Raw genomic sequence first — 18,711 nt, 5'->3', positions numbered from 1 at the left:
GGGAAGGAGGGAACAGAACAGAACAGTGGTGGGGGTGGTGGTGGGTGGGTGGGAAGGAGGGGTGTTGGCTTTCATGCTGCTGCTTTAAAAACGAGGTGGCCTATGCTTCGCTCACACATAAAAAGCAAGGCCAATTATAGATGCAACTTTCAGGATATTTTGGTCCCCCCCACCCCTCTTACGTTATTTTTTTCTACCCCCCCCCCCCCCCCCTCCCTTCCTTTCAAGCTGAAGAGCCTCTCTTACTTTTGGAGCATCCTGCCGCCACCACATTGGCACGGTGGCGACGCCCTTTTGGGGCTGCTCCCGCTGGGCCGGGGCAGGGCCGGGCCGGGGCAGGGCAGGGGCCGCACGCTTCTGGAGCAGGCCTGTGTTTAAGTTGGCCCAATGATTACAGAACAGCATTACTTGCGACGTGCCGTTAGATGGAGAAACTTCTCTGATCCTATTACGCAAATTTAGTGCGGCTCTGACAGGTTTACGTGGATTGGACCGCAACATCTGTCAGTTTTTTTTTTTTTTTTTTCAAGCACCATTACATTTACCTCATTGGGATTTTTTTTCCTTCTGGGCTGATGGCCAGTTAATCACAGGGCGCATTTCAACAAACTATTTGTGAAATTACAGTGCTTTTTTATTTTTATTTTTTTAACTAGCAATATTTTGCCATAACAAAGCGCTTTACAAAAATTCATATTGTAAATGTGAATTGTAAAATTTGCACATCAATGTTGATTTCGTTTTTATCTGAAAGCTCAGAGTTTTTACTAGTTCAAAACTTAAACTATTTGAGTTCTCCGTGACTTATTTCACATGCATATGCATTTTTTGTTAGAAGAGGATTTCCCACTCACATAGAGCCAATTGCGAGTCTTTAATTAACACAACATGCGTGTTTCTTGAATGTGGGAGGAAGCAGGGGAGAGAATCTCAAAACAGAAAAGCCCTTTAAAGTGCTAACCACATATTCCATCTACATTTTGAGTACATCGAGCAAACAATTGTCCATCCCACATGACATTTTCCCTCAAAGGTTGACATTATGCGCTGTGTGCGAAAGGACGCAATACGGAAAACAAAATCGACATAACCTCCGAAAGTGGGTTACACCCTGAACGTTTGCAGGTCAAAGCCAAGCAAAGCTTGAGAGTTTCCACATATGAAAATGCTCTATGGTCCTTTTTTTTTTTTATTTAAATCATCCACCACAATCTTAGAAAATAAATCTCCAGTGCTGCAAAGCGTCAACATTTGAATGTGACAGACAAGAAATAACAGAGCCATTCCATTCAGGCCTATTTCCAGCACCTTTGAGAGCCAGGCTATGTATAGCTGGATGCACGCCACAGACACCGTCCAATATAGCAATATTGCCTCTATGCTATCCAATTGCATCTCAGTTTTTGTTTCGTTATGCCATAGCTACGTCTAATAGGGATAAATAGCTCTGGCACCACCTTGTGGCACCTATAGGCTACGGTCGGTCCTCTTCCGGGTAAAGTAAGTTGACCCATGGCCTCTTTCTGACGCATCGCTGACAAATGGCGGCCAGGTGTTTTTGAATGTCGGCCATATTTAGCCGCTAAGCAAAGAGTTTGACCGTTCAGACGCAATGGCGTATTTTTAACTCGTACTATACGAACCTCTTGAACAAAACATATATTTCGTGTCAGTCTCATGACGCAATTAATTTGACTTGTTTATTGTGTGACTTATTTCGTTTCCCTTGCTTATTTGCTTTCATAACGTTATGTTATTTTCAGTGTATTAATAAAAACTAATTAATTTTCAACTAATGGGAGATTCACACACAGCTGAAATGTGACTTATTTTTCTCATCTTGCCACTAGATGATGCCAAAGACCACCTTTGTGAGAGAGCGTTGTGCTGACTCTCAGAAGTTAGGAACACAACTTGTATTTTTTTTTTCCCCTACAATTCACTTTTGTCTATTCATAAGAGTAATGTTACCACATGGAGAAATGAAATCGTAAGTCATACAAAGATAAAATGTCAAAAATAACAGAAAAAGTAGATTACAGTTAACTTGTATTTATATATTCATGAAAATAAAATCATTTTAGGCAGTTCCAATTTTGAATTTTGCCTTCCTGAAGTAGCTACTTAAATATGTAAATGGCTAGAGTGCCTTGAGTATTACAGGCAATATCACATTTGATGAAATGCATTGATTAGATTCTCTCCTGTTTCATTCCTTCTGGGATCTTCCTCTAATCAAAGAGTGATAATGAACAAGATTCACCATGCAAGCCGGCAGCATTGTGCAACTCAATATGGAAGAAAATATACACAAGCCTGCAGGAAAGTGTCCAAGCACGCAAGCTCAACAACCCCGCTCGCTGTTTTTCATTTGAGCTCCATTACTCAGCCTCATTTATTGAATTTGGGCGGATGACCGTCGCTGGCAAAGGAGCAGTTGAGCATCTTGATGGAATATTTAATGAAAATCTTCTACCACTGGACTTTGCTCTTCAACAAAAACAAACAAAAATGGGTAAAGGAAACCAGGCACCTGCTTATTGCGGAGCTCCATCAGGGTTCCAAGGCAACTTGGCTCCACAAATTACAGCTCTGCAGCGCGAGGAGGCCCCGAACGCCCCTCTGCTAGTGCTCTTAATTGTGTGGCCCTCTGGTTCGCCTGACGTTTGTGTAGCGTGTGGTATAATTACGCCGACTTGGGCCACTGCTCATTTCCCCACCTACTGAACAAACAGCTGCACTGGGTCACGGCGTGGAAAAAGACGAAGCTGTATTTTTGATGGTATTAAATGGTTAATTTCGTATCATTGAATTCAACACACCTCTGTTCTTTGCTGTGATTGGCCAATCTTCATTATGTCCACAGGTGAGCAAGCATGCAAATCGATGACCAGGGATTCAAACCGAGAACCTGTTGACTGTGAGGCAAGCCCGCTCCGGTGTAGCAGCCATGATAGAAGACAGAAGGCTTTTAAAAGCTCAGCATTTGTTTGTTTTATTATTCAAGTGTGCTATGGCTTCACCCAGCTGTGCCACGCCACCCAGTGAGTCACCCGCACCGAATCATGCACACATCCTTTAAAAGAGCAACAAAGGTGCAAAGTCAACTTTTAAATAAACTACGTAGAATGTTCCTTTACTTGGCCTTTCTCTTCCGACACTGCTGACTTTAGGCATGATCGTGTAACCGCATACTCAAGACTCCTGTGTTTGAAATACGGTAGGCATGATTTGTTCAATCACAGAGAGGATGTAACACAAACAGCCGTAATGGGACATTGCTAACAGAGGAATGGACAACCACTGGCGGAGCTAGAGGGGGTGGCGCGGGGGCACTGCCTCCCCACCTACAATAGGCTTGGACTCCCCTAAGTGAAAGGTCAGAGTGTTTTTATTCACATGTAATATTTTTTTTTTTACCAGTGAAGAATTTTAGGGGTTTGTTTAAAAAAAAAATTATCCAGCCACCCCCCCTAAGGGGATTCTTTTTTTTTTTAGCTCCGCCAGTATGGACAACGGCGCCACATGCAAACTAACAGTTTTTCTCAGCTTTGCAATGTTTAGGGTGGAAACACGACGAGCCTTATGCCGGCGATGCTGTGTGTGTGCGTGTGAGCGTGCCATCTGTCGAGGACCTAACATGTGGCAGACCAATCAGAGTCATACTGTATGTGGTGGATGAGTAGGGGGGCGAGGGAGGCATTGGAAAATTGATTTGACATTTAGGTGAACAAATTAGCTGAGGCTGATATTTACTAAAAAAAAAAAACAATACAATACATATGTAGGAGTCAATCACTACTGTTTGAATGATGATAATTAAAACATCATAAAATTATGAAATGATCTTTATAAATCCGTTTTAGTTTGAATCTTGCCATAACCGTTTGAAAGATGCCCACGGATTTTTCAAGGCACAGGTATTACGCAAATGTGGAAAAACACATATGCCTCTATTTTGTTGTAATTATTCTCGAGCTTGATACAAACATATAAGCCGGTCGTGTTCCCATAATGAAACAATGTTTATCTCACTCGCCATTGCCTTGCCTGTGTCCATTTGAGCCCCATCAAGATTGAATCCAAAATAAAATGACTTCTCTCATTTAACGAGACAAGGCAAGATGGGCGGAGATTTGAACTCGTAAATATATTTACATTGGCTATAACTTAATAGAGGAATGAGCGCTTTAGTCTTGTGCCATATATGAAAAGCTAAAATTGAGATATAAACAATATACAGTTGAAATGCGTTCGTTCATAGACCAGCTGTGAGAGAGAGAGAGAGAGAAAAGGCAGATTGGGCTTTAAAACAGGCCGTCTCAAATATCTACAAAGGAGACCTGGCCTGGCGAGATGATGCACCTCAGTAGTCTTTCTTGGAAAACTTCTTGGATTATTATTATTTTCTTTGTTTTTTTTAGAAGAACGGAGGTATGTACATTGTGTGTCATTTGAAAAGGAGCAAAGCAAAACAACCAAAACAAGGCGCTTGGTTCAAACCTGAGAGCAGTTATTGGCGAGTTTGACCAGGCGGGACGTTAAAATGCATGGACGGAAAGCAGATCTGGTTGAAACACAAAATGCAAAAGGGACTTGGTGTAAATTAGGTACGGATTGATAGTCACTGGCGGAGCTAGAGGGGACGGGATGGGGGCACTGCCCCCCCACATTTTTTATTTGTTTGCTATTATCTTTTCATCATTCTGCCTAACCTGTAATGAACCAGAGTTTTGGGAAGATTTTTGGGGGTTTGTTAAAAATCTGTTGTTTTGCAGACCCCCCTCCTGAGATATCCTTGCCCCTACACACACACGGGCCACCCAAGGAAAAAATTCTCACTCCGCCAGTGCTGATAGTTACACATTCAATCCAAATATACCCCAAAGGATCATGCTGATGATTAGTAGCAGTTCATTGTGAGGAAATTCAAATGCCCATATCTCATCCTTCGGACCGTCTTCTGCTTCTTGACCTATTTGTTCCTTCATAGAAATAACGGATGTCCATTTTATGTAAATCCTGACATCATTTTTTTTTTTTTTTTGGAAAGGTGGCCAGATATGATCTTGCAAAAGGAGAATGAAATGAATAACAGCAGTATGACCCTTTGGATTCCAAGCGAAGCCGCTTGGTGACAGATAAAAGAAGGTCACAAAAACTACCAATTATTAGATGCACATGCTAATATTCGCAACCATGTTTGTGTGTGATGGCTTGTAGAAAAATCATCAGCGACGGACGGGTTCTTCAAGTTGAGGTGAAGCGTGCGTCCTGTCCTCCCTTATGAAAAATAGCATCTCCCCAAGTTTCTAGAGTCCATCTGGAAGGTCTAACAAATGTTTGTAGGTGGTAATCCCTTGAAAAAATAGACATCCATGCTTCATGCTTTGCATCCCATGAGAGCGTTCTCCATCAGGAGCAAAAACCAAAACGGGAAAGTGCTTGACTTGCCCTTGGCCAAGCCAGCTAGATGGACTTTCTCCTCCTCATGAGATGGAGCTTCTCGGTGAAGCTGCGGAGGCCCGGCGACACCGAGCTGATGGGCGACGGGTAGAAGCTGTTCTTCAGCGTGCTGGGCGAGATCTCCTCGATCTTGTAGGAGATGGAGTGATAGTAGTGGCCCGGGTTCAGATGCGAGCCCAGCGAGTTCTGGTGGGAGAAGGCACATCCCAGTCCGCCCATCAGCCTCCCTGGGACGGGAAGCTCGTGCGAGCGGTAGCGCATGCAGGAGCACACCGAGTGCAAGTCGCTCATCTCCTCGCGGCGGTTCTCGCGCCCGCCTCGCCGCCGCCCTCGCTGCAGCGACTCGTCCTGAATGTGAATGATCATGCTGTTGCGGTTCCCCGCCAGCGAGGCCCGCTCCTCGGCGTCCCGCCGCTCGTCCTCGCTGTTCATGGTCAGGAAGCGCAGCACCACCAGGTTGAGGAAGGCCCCGATGACCGTCAGGCCCACCAGGATGTACATGAAGCTGAAGGCCACGTAGAGCGGCTTCCTCTGAAGGGCCCTGTTCTTCTGCAGGGCCACAAAGTCCCCGAAGCCGATGGTGGTCAAGGTGATGAAGCAGTAGTAGTACGACTGAAAAAAGCTCCAGTCCTCGTAGTGCGAGAAGGCGGCGGCGCCGATGCACAGCGTGCCGATGCAGGAGAAGAAGCCCACCGTCACCATGTTCTCCATAGAGACCTCGGTGATGCTCATCCCGCAGCACTTTTTGATGCGCTTCAGCAGGTACTTGACAAACGTGTTCATCCTCTCGCCCAGACTCTGGAACATCACCAGAGTCAGGGGGATGCCCAGGACGGCGTAGAACATGCAGAAGGCCTTGCCCGCGTCGGTCCCCGGCGCCGCGTGCCCGTACCCTGACGGGAACAAGAAAGAAATGCATGAGTTGGAATTTCTGTTTACAGTGCAGCCTGCCAAAAAAAAAGCAGAGGTGGAACTGGCACGCATCGCAGTGGGGCGGGGTGGGGTTATCCAATTAGTTTGCCGAGAGGTAGATGAGTTTGGAAAAGGGGAAACTAATGCGGAGCCAGTGACGCTTTTAGCTAATGAAACTTAAGCTGCTGACTCACAATCGGGCCTTTGCAAATATTGCACTTTTCAAAACTCTATTACGGGGAATGTGTCGCAAACAGATGTCGCGTCGAGCCGGTCGAGGCTATTTGGAGAATAATATAGCGCGGAAAACGTGTCATTTGGTGTTCGCATCACTTGGCCGCTTCTTTTTGCAAATGTCTCGTGGAAAAAAAAAGAAAAGATTATTAGAGAGGCTCTCGAGTACAGTGTCGCTTGAAAGAGCTTTTGTTTCAAAATGACTCAATGATGTCTTGTTGTTGTCTTGGGAACGCTCGTATTTGTTGTGCCGGCCGGGCACAGGTGCTTTTGTGCTTTGCGTGTGTGTGCACAGGTGATGCTTGTGTGTGTTTGTACAAAGCCACAAAAACACACACACACACGAGCACACGCACAAAGAGACTGCTTTGAAATAAAATCAGAAAAGACAAGTCTACGAGTAAAGGCAAACAATTATGACATCATCTGCGGTTGCTAGTCAATGTTACATCACCTGAAAATGATGTAAACATTCATTGGATGAAAGAAAGGAACGAAATGCGATACGGTCCAACGATACGTGCAAATGTTTGAACTTAAAAAAAGAAGGCTCCAATCGATGGCGCCATCAACTGACCGAGTCCATAAATGCAAGACGGGTGAGGAACAAAAGCGCCTGCCGTGTTCTACACTGCATGAGTCAACTCGGATTTGGCCGCTTTGCACTTATTTGGAGCGTCTGCCCACACCTCCACCAGGGCTGCAAAAGTGTTGGATTTTTGAGTCATTGAAGCTCAAATTGAACTGACATGGCATGAAAGGGCAAAATCTATTCCCATGTGACTCCATTTTTCAATTATCTCCTCATGCAAATGGCAACAGCCTAATGAGTACATCAACACGGAACGGCAGATTTCATCGCCGTGAGAAGACAAATGAGAATATGTGTGCGGCTCTAATAAGCTATAAGATGACAACTGCACATGATACACATAGTACTTTTCACTCAATAATCCAAGAGCCACATTCAAATTTGCGATGACATTAGCATATTACACTGTGCTTTGTGGGTTTTTTTCACTTTTGTTAACAGTTCCGCTCTACTCCGCCGCTCCACCGAGAGCTGTTCTTGTTAAATCGTTCCAAATGAACAGTTGGCCTAAAAAAAAAAAATCTGAAAAAAAAGACACCTAAATTAAGTATAGCAGTCACACGAGGCCTCGGTCTCACTGGTTGATTAAGATTAAAATGACTTGCATTGCTAACTTATTCACTGGGTATGTCTTAACTCACCGAGGACTAACACCTCAATTAGACCAAACAATTGTTGAGTTATGTCGGAACAAATCAGATGTGAGAGAGCCAATAAATCATTCAATCAAAACGGTCTCGCTCCTGAATAATCACCAAATCGAAACGAGAGTTTCAGGACAGGCGAGCGAGTGCTTTTCGAGAGCTCCAAACACAAAAGCACCTAATGGTCGTCTTGCATCCCGGCGGGCAAAGCAGACCGACTTTATGGGGGCTTTTCAGTCTGGCTGTTAGAAATCACCCCTTTTAGCGCAAACGAGAGTAGAAAAAAGACAGCTGGGAGCTGTGTTAACTTTGCCATAATGGGGATGCTTTTGATTTTTATGGAGATAATTGGGCTCCAGGGGGGTCATAGCGTGGCATTTGATGGCCGAAGGGGGGTAGAGCGCACCTATTGATGCAAAGGAGTGTTTTAAATCTCAGTCGCCAAAAGCCAGAAAAAGGGCAAATGGGTTCTGCTTCTTTTTCCCAAATCTTTTTGACGCTACAAAATGCGTGTAAATGACTCGACATCAATGATAATACAAGAAACGTTGAAGTCCTACTAAATTTCACTTTTTGTCATGAATTATTTATAAAGTGGTCAAGGCCGACACTCATTAGCGCCCGCGACTACAAGTGTCGAGCACTGGCTTAAACCAGCAGCGCCTTTTCCACGTTTCATCTGCCTCCAACCTTCTCAGGTAGCCCAGAGGTGTGCATTGCTGCGGGCTTTGGCATTTTAATGAAGGTCAAGAGGAGCGCAGAGGTGAGAAGACGTCAGGCAGGCCAGTTAAGGGGGCTGCCCGGGTTAACCGGGAGCTTGACAACTGTCAGCAAATCTGCCCGGGACTCATTTTTGCCTTTGACTTGAGGACACACACTAAACATACGTCAAACCATTATTTTTGCTTGATAATTCTGTTGAGCCACAATTGGAATTTTTTCGTGTGAGATAAAAACAATTTTCTTTTGTGAGAGGGACAAGTGTGATGAGGTACACGTCTTGGTCATCAGACATCTCAGGTATGAGATTGAAGTACCCCAGGGAAGAATATTAATAACAATGCACGCCGCCTGCATTCAGATGTTCGCATTTTATGTTCTCCGGCTAAGTTAGACCAGGCTCACCTAGTTATTGTAAAAGGAAGCCTCGGGTCGCATACGCGGGCAATTATTGGCTAAATGAAAGGGAATGAATTCATTTCATGCTATGCCGTCTTTGTTGGCCTCTTCGGAAAAGTCGGAACGCTGTCGAGAACATAGATATGCAACCAATGCAAAAAAAAAAAATAGCTCCACCAGTGAAAACAGAGAAGGCTGCATTGGGATATTTTGAATCAACACTGATAAGAATATTTTAGCATAAAAATGTAGTAGATGTTAGAAACATAAATAATTGAAAGATTCAGGAGGAAGGAAAATGGATGGCCCTCAGCAATGAACACGAGGAGGCAACAGATGCATGTGGCGACGCCAAACAATGCGAGGAGCTGTCAAGACGCCGCCTTTTCGCCATGTGACAGCTTGTCACACACTCAAATGTGATTGGGTGTCTTGGCTGCTGATGACCACCATGACCCGCATGGTCCAAAGGTCCCAGACCCTCAATCCAAGATGCAACCGCTTTGAAATAAATGTGAGTCACGTGACTGGTCATGCGGCTCAAAACTTGAACATGGCCGGCGTCGTAAAGAGACAAAAGGGGATGCAAATGAATGGTCAATTATTTAAAAGTCATAAATGTCTGCTGAGCTGTGTGGAATAAAACCTGAGTGATGTTTGCCTCATCCGAAAGCTGCAACTGAGTTTTAATGCTGGCAACAAGGTAGTTTAGTCTGATCACCAACATTTTTATGTTTAGGTTGTGATTTGGGGCCGGTGCTTTCCCCAAGCAACATAAAGTGGCATGAAATTGTCTGTCATTGTCTTTTTAATGTGCTAAATAGTTCATTGAAGAGTCTTTCAGAGTTTTTTATTCGAACCGGTCAATAGAATAGATTTGTAAGGGGAGGAAATATACTACGTTGTTACGTTGTAAGACTCCGACCTGACGTCGGCGATAATTTTGGACCTCTTTACTTTTACATGAACAAGAATGGGGAGCATTTGCATTATACAAGAAAAGTAGTCATTTACAAAATGTTGTAATATTTTAAAAAATATATATATATTACAGAAATCATTCAATTTTTTTTTATAATCTGTCTAAAATTATTATTTTTTATTAATTTGCTACATCTTAATTCTCATAGGATGATCAAAACTGAGCAACTTCATCAGACAGGATGAGTAATGACAAAAGCAAACAAAAAAAAAAATCCAAATCAAAAAAACAAACCACACGATGCTCATCTCACAGGTTTACAACCTGTGTGGGTCAGTGCTCGTGCCAGCTTCTTTGTATTTGTTTTCCACCCTGCAGAGGAGCCGCATTTAGCAACAGAGGCACTACTCGCGCTTATTCCCAAAAAAAAAAAAAAAAAATAGCAATTCGGAGCGAGCGGACCGCACACTGTTCACCAGCCGCCAACGCAGGTTTTCATGCTGCTGTTGGGCGCCGATAACTCACAAGAGTTACACATGCACACACACTCCCACCATATCAAGTGCTTGTGAGACAACTGCGTGGGAGCGCATTACAGCGCCATTTCTTCGCGGGGAAGATAATTGTCACCGTCCGGAAGGAGAGAATTAGCAGCAGGTGGTCCGCTGGAGTCATATGGGTCATATAATCATCACTGATATCATGAAGTCTTTCCCCTGCCTTGTCTCGTTCTGTTATTTCCCCTAAAGATGCCAGAAGCTAGCGGGAAAGGACTACTTTTGTCTAAATGGAGCTCTTCAATTCACTTAATGAGATTCCGCCGAAAAGCAATCTGTTACATATTTGCAGGTCATGTCAAGGTTAGCTTTGTTTTTGTTCTTTACTTCAGCCAAAGTTCTCCTGTTGTCTCGGCTGATTATTTTTCTGTAATGAAGTAACGTATTCCTCATTTCGCGACCTTGTAATTTATGTTGGGTTTTGTCATAAAGCAGCAAAACAATAAGCCCGTCAAAGCTAAGCACGAATCCCGTTTGGCCTGTTTTCTTTTTTTGTGATCGCTGCTTTTGATTCCTCACTGTCAATGCATGCTTGTGTTGAGCCCAGGGGCAAAGTGATGCACACCAGAGACAGATTATCAAGCCACTTCCAATCAAATACTGCAGGGGACACATATCTAGGTGTACTCATGCATCATAGAACCTTCTTTTTTTGGTTTTACCTTTTAATGTATTTAATAACTATTCTGATTCTGTTGAATAAAATCAGAAGGTAAATGGCGCAAACTGCAAAATAATTAAATAAATACAAATATTAAATACTCCTACTAATAAATCATATGAATAAAATATTTTGTGCGTATTAGATTCGTGAAGGCTCGCTAACTTCAGCTAGCTCAGTCAAGACGCAGACCTCAGCCAAGGCTTGACTTATCCCATATCCAACACAACAAGTTTGGAGATTGTTTTTTTTCTCTCTCTCTCGTGGGCCACATCCATTATTAATTTGCAAACCCCCAAAAGTAGCCCAAAAAACAGCAGAATGCCCCCGCGGGGCAAGCTAACCCTATACGAGATAATTGCTCTCTGGGGGACTTTGCGTACTTTGTCCAACATTCTGTGCACAACAAGAACTTCACAGGAAGGATTTATGAGCTTAATGATATTAAAAATGCATTATTTATTATATAATAAACATGTTTTTGATTGAGGGAAATTGGGTAATTTTTGACCTAAAAATGTTTTTGTACAAACATCCTTCATCAAACATCTGAACAACAATGAAAAGAATGTTTAGCTAACTTCAAATGTTAGTTCTCACCAATGAGTTAATGATAGTATTTGCATGTCACCATCAACACATTGGCTCCCTACGTGCGCTCCTCATCCCTCTTAGAAGACAGACAGTTGCTCACGTAGCGTGACGGGCTACTTATTGAAAAATGTCGTGCCGGCGCACTTTGCTGCCAGTAGATTATTTTCACTTTGCCGAGGCCGCCCGCCGGGAGCTTGATGGAGACTTTGGCGCGGATCGATGGGAATATTTTCCCGCTGTGCCGGTGATCACTGTGGGATTCGGACGTGCCGGAGACGACAGGTCTGGACCTGCGATAGACCCCCTCGGAGTGTGACAGTCGGCCCCCTCGTCTATTAGAGCGGCCGTCAAGTGAGCTCTTCTTACGAGTGAGTTGAGGTTAATAGACTGCATTGGTGCACTATTACGCAAGTCTAAGATATTTTTTGCCCCGAGGGCCCCCCCCCCCCCGAGAAAAAAAGGCCTAGCTCCGCCACTGCACAACTGCATATTACTTTTCCCTCAAAATGTAAATCTCTACTTTTGTGTTTGATCTCTTTTTGCGGTCACTCAGTGCACACCATATATATACGGCCGTGTTGATATTTCCGACATTTAGCCGAGATGACTTTGGTCTCCCGGCAACGTGGCGCGTCGCCCATGTAGCCGCGGCCACTCTTGTAGCGAGAGACGCCGCTGCAGCTGTCGTGGCTAAGTGTCACATTCTGTGCAATTACTCCCTGAAATCAACAGAGTCAAGCTGCAGGTCAGTAAGGGATGAAAAAAAGGAGGGAGGGGAGCAGCGTTGGGGCTGGAGACGGCTACTTTTTCAGAATTTCTTTCAGATCTATGACGATAATGAGGAGGTAAGAATCTCCTTATCAATGGAGTGTTGTGAAGCGACACCTCCGGCTGATGGTCTTTTTTATCTCCTCGCCTTGATATTCAAAGGCAAACAATTAATCCTGATATCGACCTCAACTTCTATCACTACAGGAGAGGAAGCCAACAAAAAAAAAAAACAAGGTCATTATACTCTATGTGTAAACACGTGATGGTAATGCATTTAAAACTATAATAGGTCATTTTTCGTAGTATGTCGTCACTACGACTACTGGCTCTGGAGTCTGCTGCATAACAAATGAGACATAATTGCAATCGTTAATGGCCTTACGACTTTGGTGCTACATGATAACGATGCAGGAAATGGACCTAAATGGCCCTGAGATCCCTTTAAAGCACTTCAACAAAATAATATATTTACAGCATATTGCTCTATTAGCTCGCTCGCTCGCTTCCAATATAATCTCCATGACTTTTGAACGGCATGCTAAGTTTAAGTGCACCCTTTTGTCACTGCTGATATGCTCCCAATGAACACATTGAAGCTCCTTAAATGCGTGCTACAAGTCAGTGTGCACCTGGTGAACCCGAAATAAAGTTCAGATGTTCTAGTAGGCAGACATTTTTGTAGCTGGATATAGAATAAGCGTTGCAGGAATTGCTGGCAAGTACTGGCTGTTTAGTATACATGACAACAATCTTCTGTCTTTCTTATATTGTATAATTGGGCAGTGTTTGACTTTATTCTTCTAATATGGCATATTTAGGATGTTTGTTGACCTGACTCAGGTCTTGAGTAGGAACACAAAGCATCAGCTATCTTAATAGATATCTTATTGTATTTCTTCCAGAGCTGCACGATGACGGCCGATATAATTAGTTTCCACAAACAGGGCCGTTGACAAGGGCCAAATGATTCCCTTATCTTCGCCGCAGCGACTTTTCCACTCGTTCAATTTCACCGGGCCCAAATCAACATTTGATCCCGGGCGCGGCACGCAACGCGGTCTCATTATTTTGCAGAAAAAAAATAATCCTCGCACTTGAAGGCTGATAAAGAAAAAAATGCCGTGAGCTGAATGTGATTGAGAGTCGGCACTCAACCTCGGTCCACCTTTCCGGCGAGCTTAGGTCCGAGTCGGTCACAATACAATCAGATCCCAGTGCAACCATTTTGCCAGACACATGCCGACTCATTGGGCCTTGGACACTCAAATGTCTTTGCACGGTGATTATTTGATCCAGCGTCCAGCCCACAACACCCCACAAATCGAGAGCACCATCGGGAGACTTTGGAGAAGGCGTCCTCATTTTACCACAGAGAGGCCGCAGAGAATGCAAGCACTCGATAGGAACATGAATATTACAGTGGCTCGGCTAGCCGTAGCCTGGAAACAACAGCGAGCGGAGAGTCGTCGACCGCAACTGGCGGCTGCGGCCCCGCTCTTAAGTGTTGCCTGGCAAAATGTGGAGGACAGGGCCCTGCGGTGCATTAGCCTCTCAAGCCCTCACCTTGAATAACAGCATGTGACTCCCTCCCCATAATGGAGGGGCCCAGTAACCTCCGCACAAGCGGGGGAAGTTCAAGCAACAAGTCGAACCGAGTCAGTCCAACAACACGGCTGAGACACACCCACCGGCGCGTGAAAAGAAAACGTGCGGCAGCTCCAAATAAATCTTCAAGATGTAAATGCGCTTCGGCAATTAGCGTCAAACCGGGGTGACTTATGTTCCCTTTGAGGGCCAATCATGTACCATAAACGCAAGCTATTAAAACACAACAGGGAAAGGGAGAAAAAAATATATTTTTTTATCATTCTGAGCTTTCACAGTTCATCCTTAATTTCCCTTTTTGTTGCGCTCTTCCAAAGAGAGGCCATAAAGGGGGCGGGGGGAAATCATAACTGATGATGATTGGCCTATCATGACGTGTCATGTCATCCCTCAAATCTTAACGGCCACAACATTAGGCACACCTGCACCATTTTGTGTGTGTATATATGTTACATATTTAAATCTATCTATCTGGATGTATATTTCTATGCATATACTATCACATACAGGATATTAAAATCAATTATTGCAGCCAATCCAATCCACTTATAAGAAACATTTAAGCTTCTTTGCATGGCAATAATTTGTTGGCATGAAGTCAGCATTTTGCAGCTGTACAATATATGAAAGACATGCAAACTGTTGCATGGCACCGCAGTTTGTATTGCATCACACTGGCTCAAGAGCAAAATATGAGAAAGACCTCTCAGAACAATTGCAGCACAGTCCATCCAAATAAATTGACCCACGGGGGAGGGGGGACGCACGTGTGACAAGGCATCGGCAGTGACGTCACCGGCTAATTACATGCGTGATGCACAACACAAAAATTCCGTACAACTTGCTAAACAATTTAAAAATGAATGGTGTTAATCATAACTTTCAAATTCGCTGTGCTAGCGCCAATTGGAGTGCGCAAAAGTTGAGTTTAATGCGCCAAATGCAGCGCTTGTTGCATAATTGCAACTAATTACACTTGCAGAGCAACAATGCGAAAACTTTGTTTGAACGGACACCAAAAGGCTCGGATTGCATTCTAAAATGCTATCCGAGGCGTGGACGGAGTGCGTGGATGGCCACTTACCTATGGTGGTGATGACCGTGATGGCAAAGTAAAAGGAGCCGGCGAATTTCCACTGCACCCCGGCTCTGTGGGGCTCGGCCTCCATGATGATAGTCTCCAGCTTGCGGTAGTCGTCCTCGCTGATGTTGTACTTCCCCTGGAGGCGCCGCTCCTCGGCTTCCAGCTGCTCCTTCTCCCTCATCTCGAAATCGGACTCCAGGGCGTCGAAGACGGCGGCCCCCACCAGGAGGTAGGTGAGCGTGCAAATGATCAGGGATAAGGTCCGCACGTTTTGCCGCTTCATGGCCACGAGGAGCCGGCGAGTGAGGGGCTCATGTCCCCTCGTGTTCCCCGGGATGGTGCGACGAGAAGGGAAGAAGCCGAATGCACTGCGCCTGGAGGCGGCGGTGGACGCGCGGAGGGGCGCGCTCCGATGACGGTGGCCGAGGTGGGCGCCTGCGGGGCTGGGGCAGCGGTACGAGAAGCCTGGATCGTGCTCCTGGTTGGTGGAGAGACACAAAAGACTGCTGGAGCGTCTGGACCAGGAGCCCTGCAGCCGCGAGACCCTGCGCAACACCCGTCCGAACCAAGTCCTCCCGGTGCGCAGTGCCATCAACTAGCTGCTGTCAGTACCACCTGCTGGGTTCCGCCGACACCGCGCAGCGAATCATCTGGACATCTTAATATTCACGCACAGAGCGTGTGGAAGCATCCTCCTTAAGTTTTCAGAACCAACCTGTTCGCCTCAACATCTTCCGGCATGCACTTTTCTTTTTTTTCTTTTTTTTTACGCACGCATTCCCCAGGCAGGCAAAGGCAGCTGCAAAACAGTTGTTCTTTTTATCCTAAAAATCTCCCAGGGAGCATCCCGACAAAATGTGCTGAGTGGTCAAAAGAAGCCGTGGAGTGAGTGCCACTTGTGGCGAGATTCAAATATTCCACGCTCGCCGAATGACAACAGGTTCCATAGCAAGGGAGAGGAGCTTCCACTCGCTTTCTTGTGCGTGTGTGACGTTTTCGGGGTGAAGACAAATAAAATGCGTAAAAGCACATCAGTCCGCTCCCCGTGTGCGTTCGTGCGTGCGCTCGTGACAACCGCGGCACTCTGAGTGGGTGAGGTGGGGGGCGTGGGTTAGCAGCTCACGGATCTCCCTCCCTTCCTCCCTCCACGAACTCAATTAGACAATAATAAATAAATAAAAACTAGCGTGTGCGTGTGCTCGTGCAAAGAGGAGCGTGTGGAGTGAGTTCAGCACGCGTCAATTTAATTCCACGCGCTCTATAGCGCAAAATCTGAGGGAGTCACAGCTTCTGCTTCACATTTCTAAAAGGTGTGACACAAATGCAACAAATTCCGCTTATTCAACACTCCCGTACCCCACCCAAAATTTTAATGTCAGCGCGTGACCCCTCCCATTCGCACTAAGTGACCGCTCTAATGCGCAATGGCGTGTGGAGCTGTCCATGGTGCTGAACAGCCTAATAACGTATTTTGCTGCTGCCGCCTCACTCTTGGCAACATTTTTGCTGGATGTATTTCTGACTAGTTAAAAATACATGTGAAAATCTAAGAAGGTAATATAATTCTTGAAAATAAAAGTGTTTAGAAAAGACAACTACAATATCTGAACTTTATAAAGCACTTTAAATGGTTGCATGAATGCTAACACTCAAGTAAATAGTTACTGGTCTCAGTTTGGTCCTTGCCCCTACATTGCAATGGTTCTAAAACTTTTTACAACCATAAAGTGGTTGTATTGCGCACTAATGGAATTTAGACAAAGATTAGGGAAAATGTATTGCTGTTGTAATAGCTGAGTAATTTTTTAATTTATTTTTTTGGTTCACATATCGGCCTCAACACACATTCACGGCTAATCAACAGCGTCTTGAAGAACGGCCTATATTTAACTCCCCCGTGGTCAACATCTCAAGTCTCGGGCCAACGCAGAACGCCCACAGAACTCCTAATGCACTCGCGGCGGAGACGCTCAGAAAAGAAAAGTTTAATTATGGCAAGCGCCTAGCTTCGTCTCCATGGCGATGAAGTTGCAGTATGATTTTTTTTTTGCTGTGTGTTGATCACAAGAAATATAACATCTGAATTGTGATTGATCAAACTCAGGAAGCCGGATTTAGACGGAAATTTGCGTCAATATGATCTACGCTCATTTGACTTGCAGGATTTAGCATATTGCTCTACTGGCCGCTGGGAGATACGTCATTGTCTCCGAGATGATTTGTCAGCTCTGTCAGACCTCAATAGCGGCAAACGCTAACAAGCTCCTCATGATATATTTCTGCGCGAGCTAACGTGGCAAATTGATTGCGATGGGACGCGTGGAAAAAAAAAACGCCGCCCTTCGCTACAATCACAGTAGCGTAACTAAAAGGAGCGGTAAAGGCAGATCATTTTGATGACACCTTGTGTTGCATCGTTTGTGACACGCTTTTGATTGATGACGTGATTTACACGACGTGGTGACGCCCCGGTGATGGAAGAGCCCTTTAGCGGCTGCTGCTGATAGACGCAGACAAAGGCCATCATTCATCGACGCTAACAAGCTTTTTTTTTTCTACTCTTTGTGCTGCGTTTGCTGAGGGATGACACTCCTTACTGTAAATGAATACAGTGCGATGCCAAGGACCGCTCACACTTGACCAAACTATTCAGAGGTCAACAGAGCGGTCGAAGAGTCTCTCAGCTCAGTCACATGACTATATTTGGTGCCAATTTACACTTTCTTGAAGGGCACCCATTAGCTCGTAGCCTGGGGTGATGAAAAACATGCCAAATGAGGAAGTGAAAATCCCCAAGAGACGTTGAGAATGTCTTAACTTTATGGAGCATGGGCCTTAAGGGCACAAGAGCCACAAGTGGAAGTCGCGTCTCATGCTGCGCCATCAGCGTGTGGCGTTCGTTCTGTTGTCATGGGGACGGCGCGCTTATCTTTACCCAATCTATGGACGGAGTCGCTTAGCATATCATTTCCAGCCACACGTGGACGGTCAAGCGATTGAATAAGCGGCTGATGGGGATTCTTCGGCTCAGTCTTCTATCCAAACTTTAAACAAGCCCAGCGTGGGATCATTTACATATCAAGGTAGGTAGTGCGACTTTGGCGGTGGACATGATTAAGTCTCACCGCGGAAAGTAAAAGCGGCTTTAATTGAAGTCGTGCTTCGTTTGCATTTTCATTCAAATTCCTATGAACTTTTTTATAAGAGTTTCGGGCTGCTGTCGCACTCGATAAACATTTGCTAAATGAAATGCTTTAAGGGGCGTGGCCTACTGAGTGCTATCAAGATTGCGATTGCGTCAAAATATACTCGCTCTGATTCGGTGATGTGCTAAAGGCTAAAAATGATCAGTGTACTTACATTTCAAACACAAACTCACCTGTCCGTCACAAGAACAAAGTGGAGGTCAAATCTCTTTGGTGCTGCAACAAGATGTAACGACCCCTTGGGGGCTCGTACGACCGAGCGTAATCCCGTCTTTGTCATCTTGCTGCCAAGTAAAAGAGATCCACAGAGGTATGGTGTCCAAATACACGTGCAGGAATTAAGC

At 45.0% G+C, this 18,711-nt stretch overlaps 1 protein-coding gene across 1 annotated transcript; it reads right to left on the bottom strand.

Annotated features, from left to right (window-relative positions):
- Positions 1 to 2,969: 2,969 nt before the first annotated feature.
- On the bottom strand, positions 2,970 to 18,627 carry kcnk9 (potassium channel, subfamily K, member 9). Its single transcript, XM_049750670.2, has 2 exons — positions 15,162 to 18,627; positions 2,970 to 6,359 (listed from the first exon to the last, which is right to left on the bottom strand). The coding sequence occupies exons 1-2, from the start codon at positions 15,751 to 15,753 to the stop codon at positions 5,470 to 5,472; spliced, it is 1,482 nt and encodes a 493-aa protein (XP_049606627.1). The 5' UTR covers positions 15,754 to 18,627; the 3' UTR covers positions 2,970 to 5,469.
- Between the last annotated feature and the right edge of the window lie 84 nt (positions 18,628 to 18,711).

Source organism: Syngnathus scovelli, chromosome 19, assembly GCF_024217435.2.
Source record: "Syngnathus scovelli strain Florida chromosome 19, RoL_Ssco_1.2, whole genome shotgun sequence".
Taxonomy (NCBI): domain Eukaryota; kingdom Metazoa; phylum Chordata; class Actinopteri; order Syngnathiformes; family Syngnathidae; genus Syngnathus; species Syngnathus scovelli.
This window is presented reverse-complemented; position numbering and strand designations above follow the sequence as displayed.

Excerpts from the sequence above, each read along its gene's own strand:
- kcnk9 (XM_049750670.2), bottom strand. The coding sequence starts at position 15,753 with ATGGCACTGCGCACCGGGAGGACTTGGTTCGGACGGGTGTTGCGCAGG. Across the intron at positions 6,360-15,161 it reads CACGGTCATCACCACCATAG|GGTACGGGCACGCGGCGCCG; the intron begins GTAAGTGGCCAT and ends TGTTCCCGTCAG.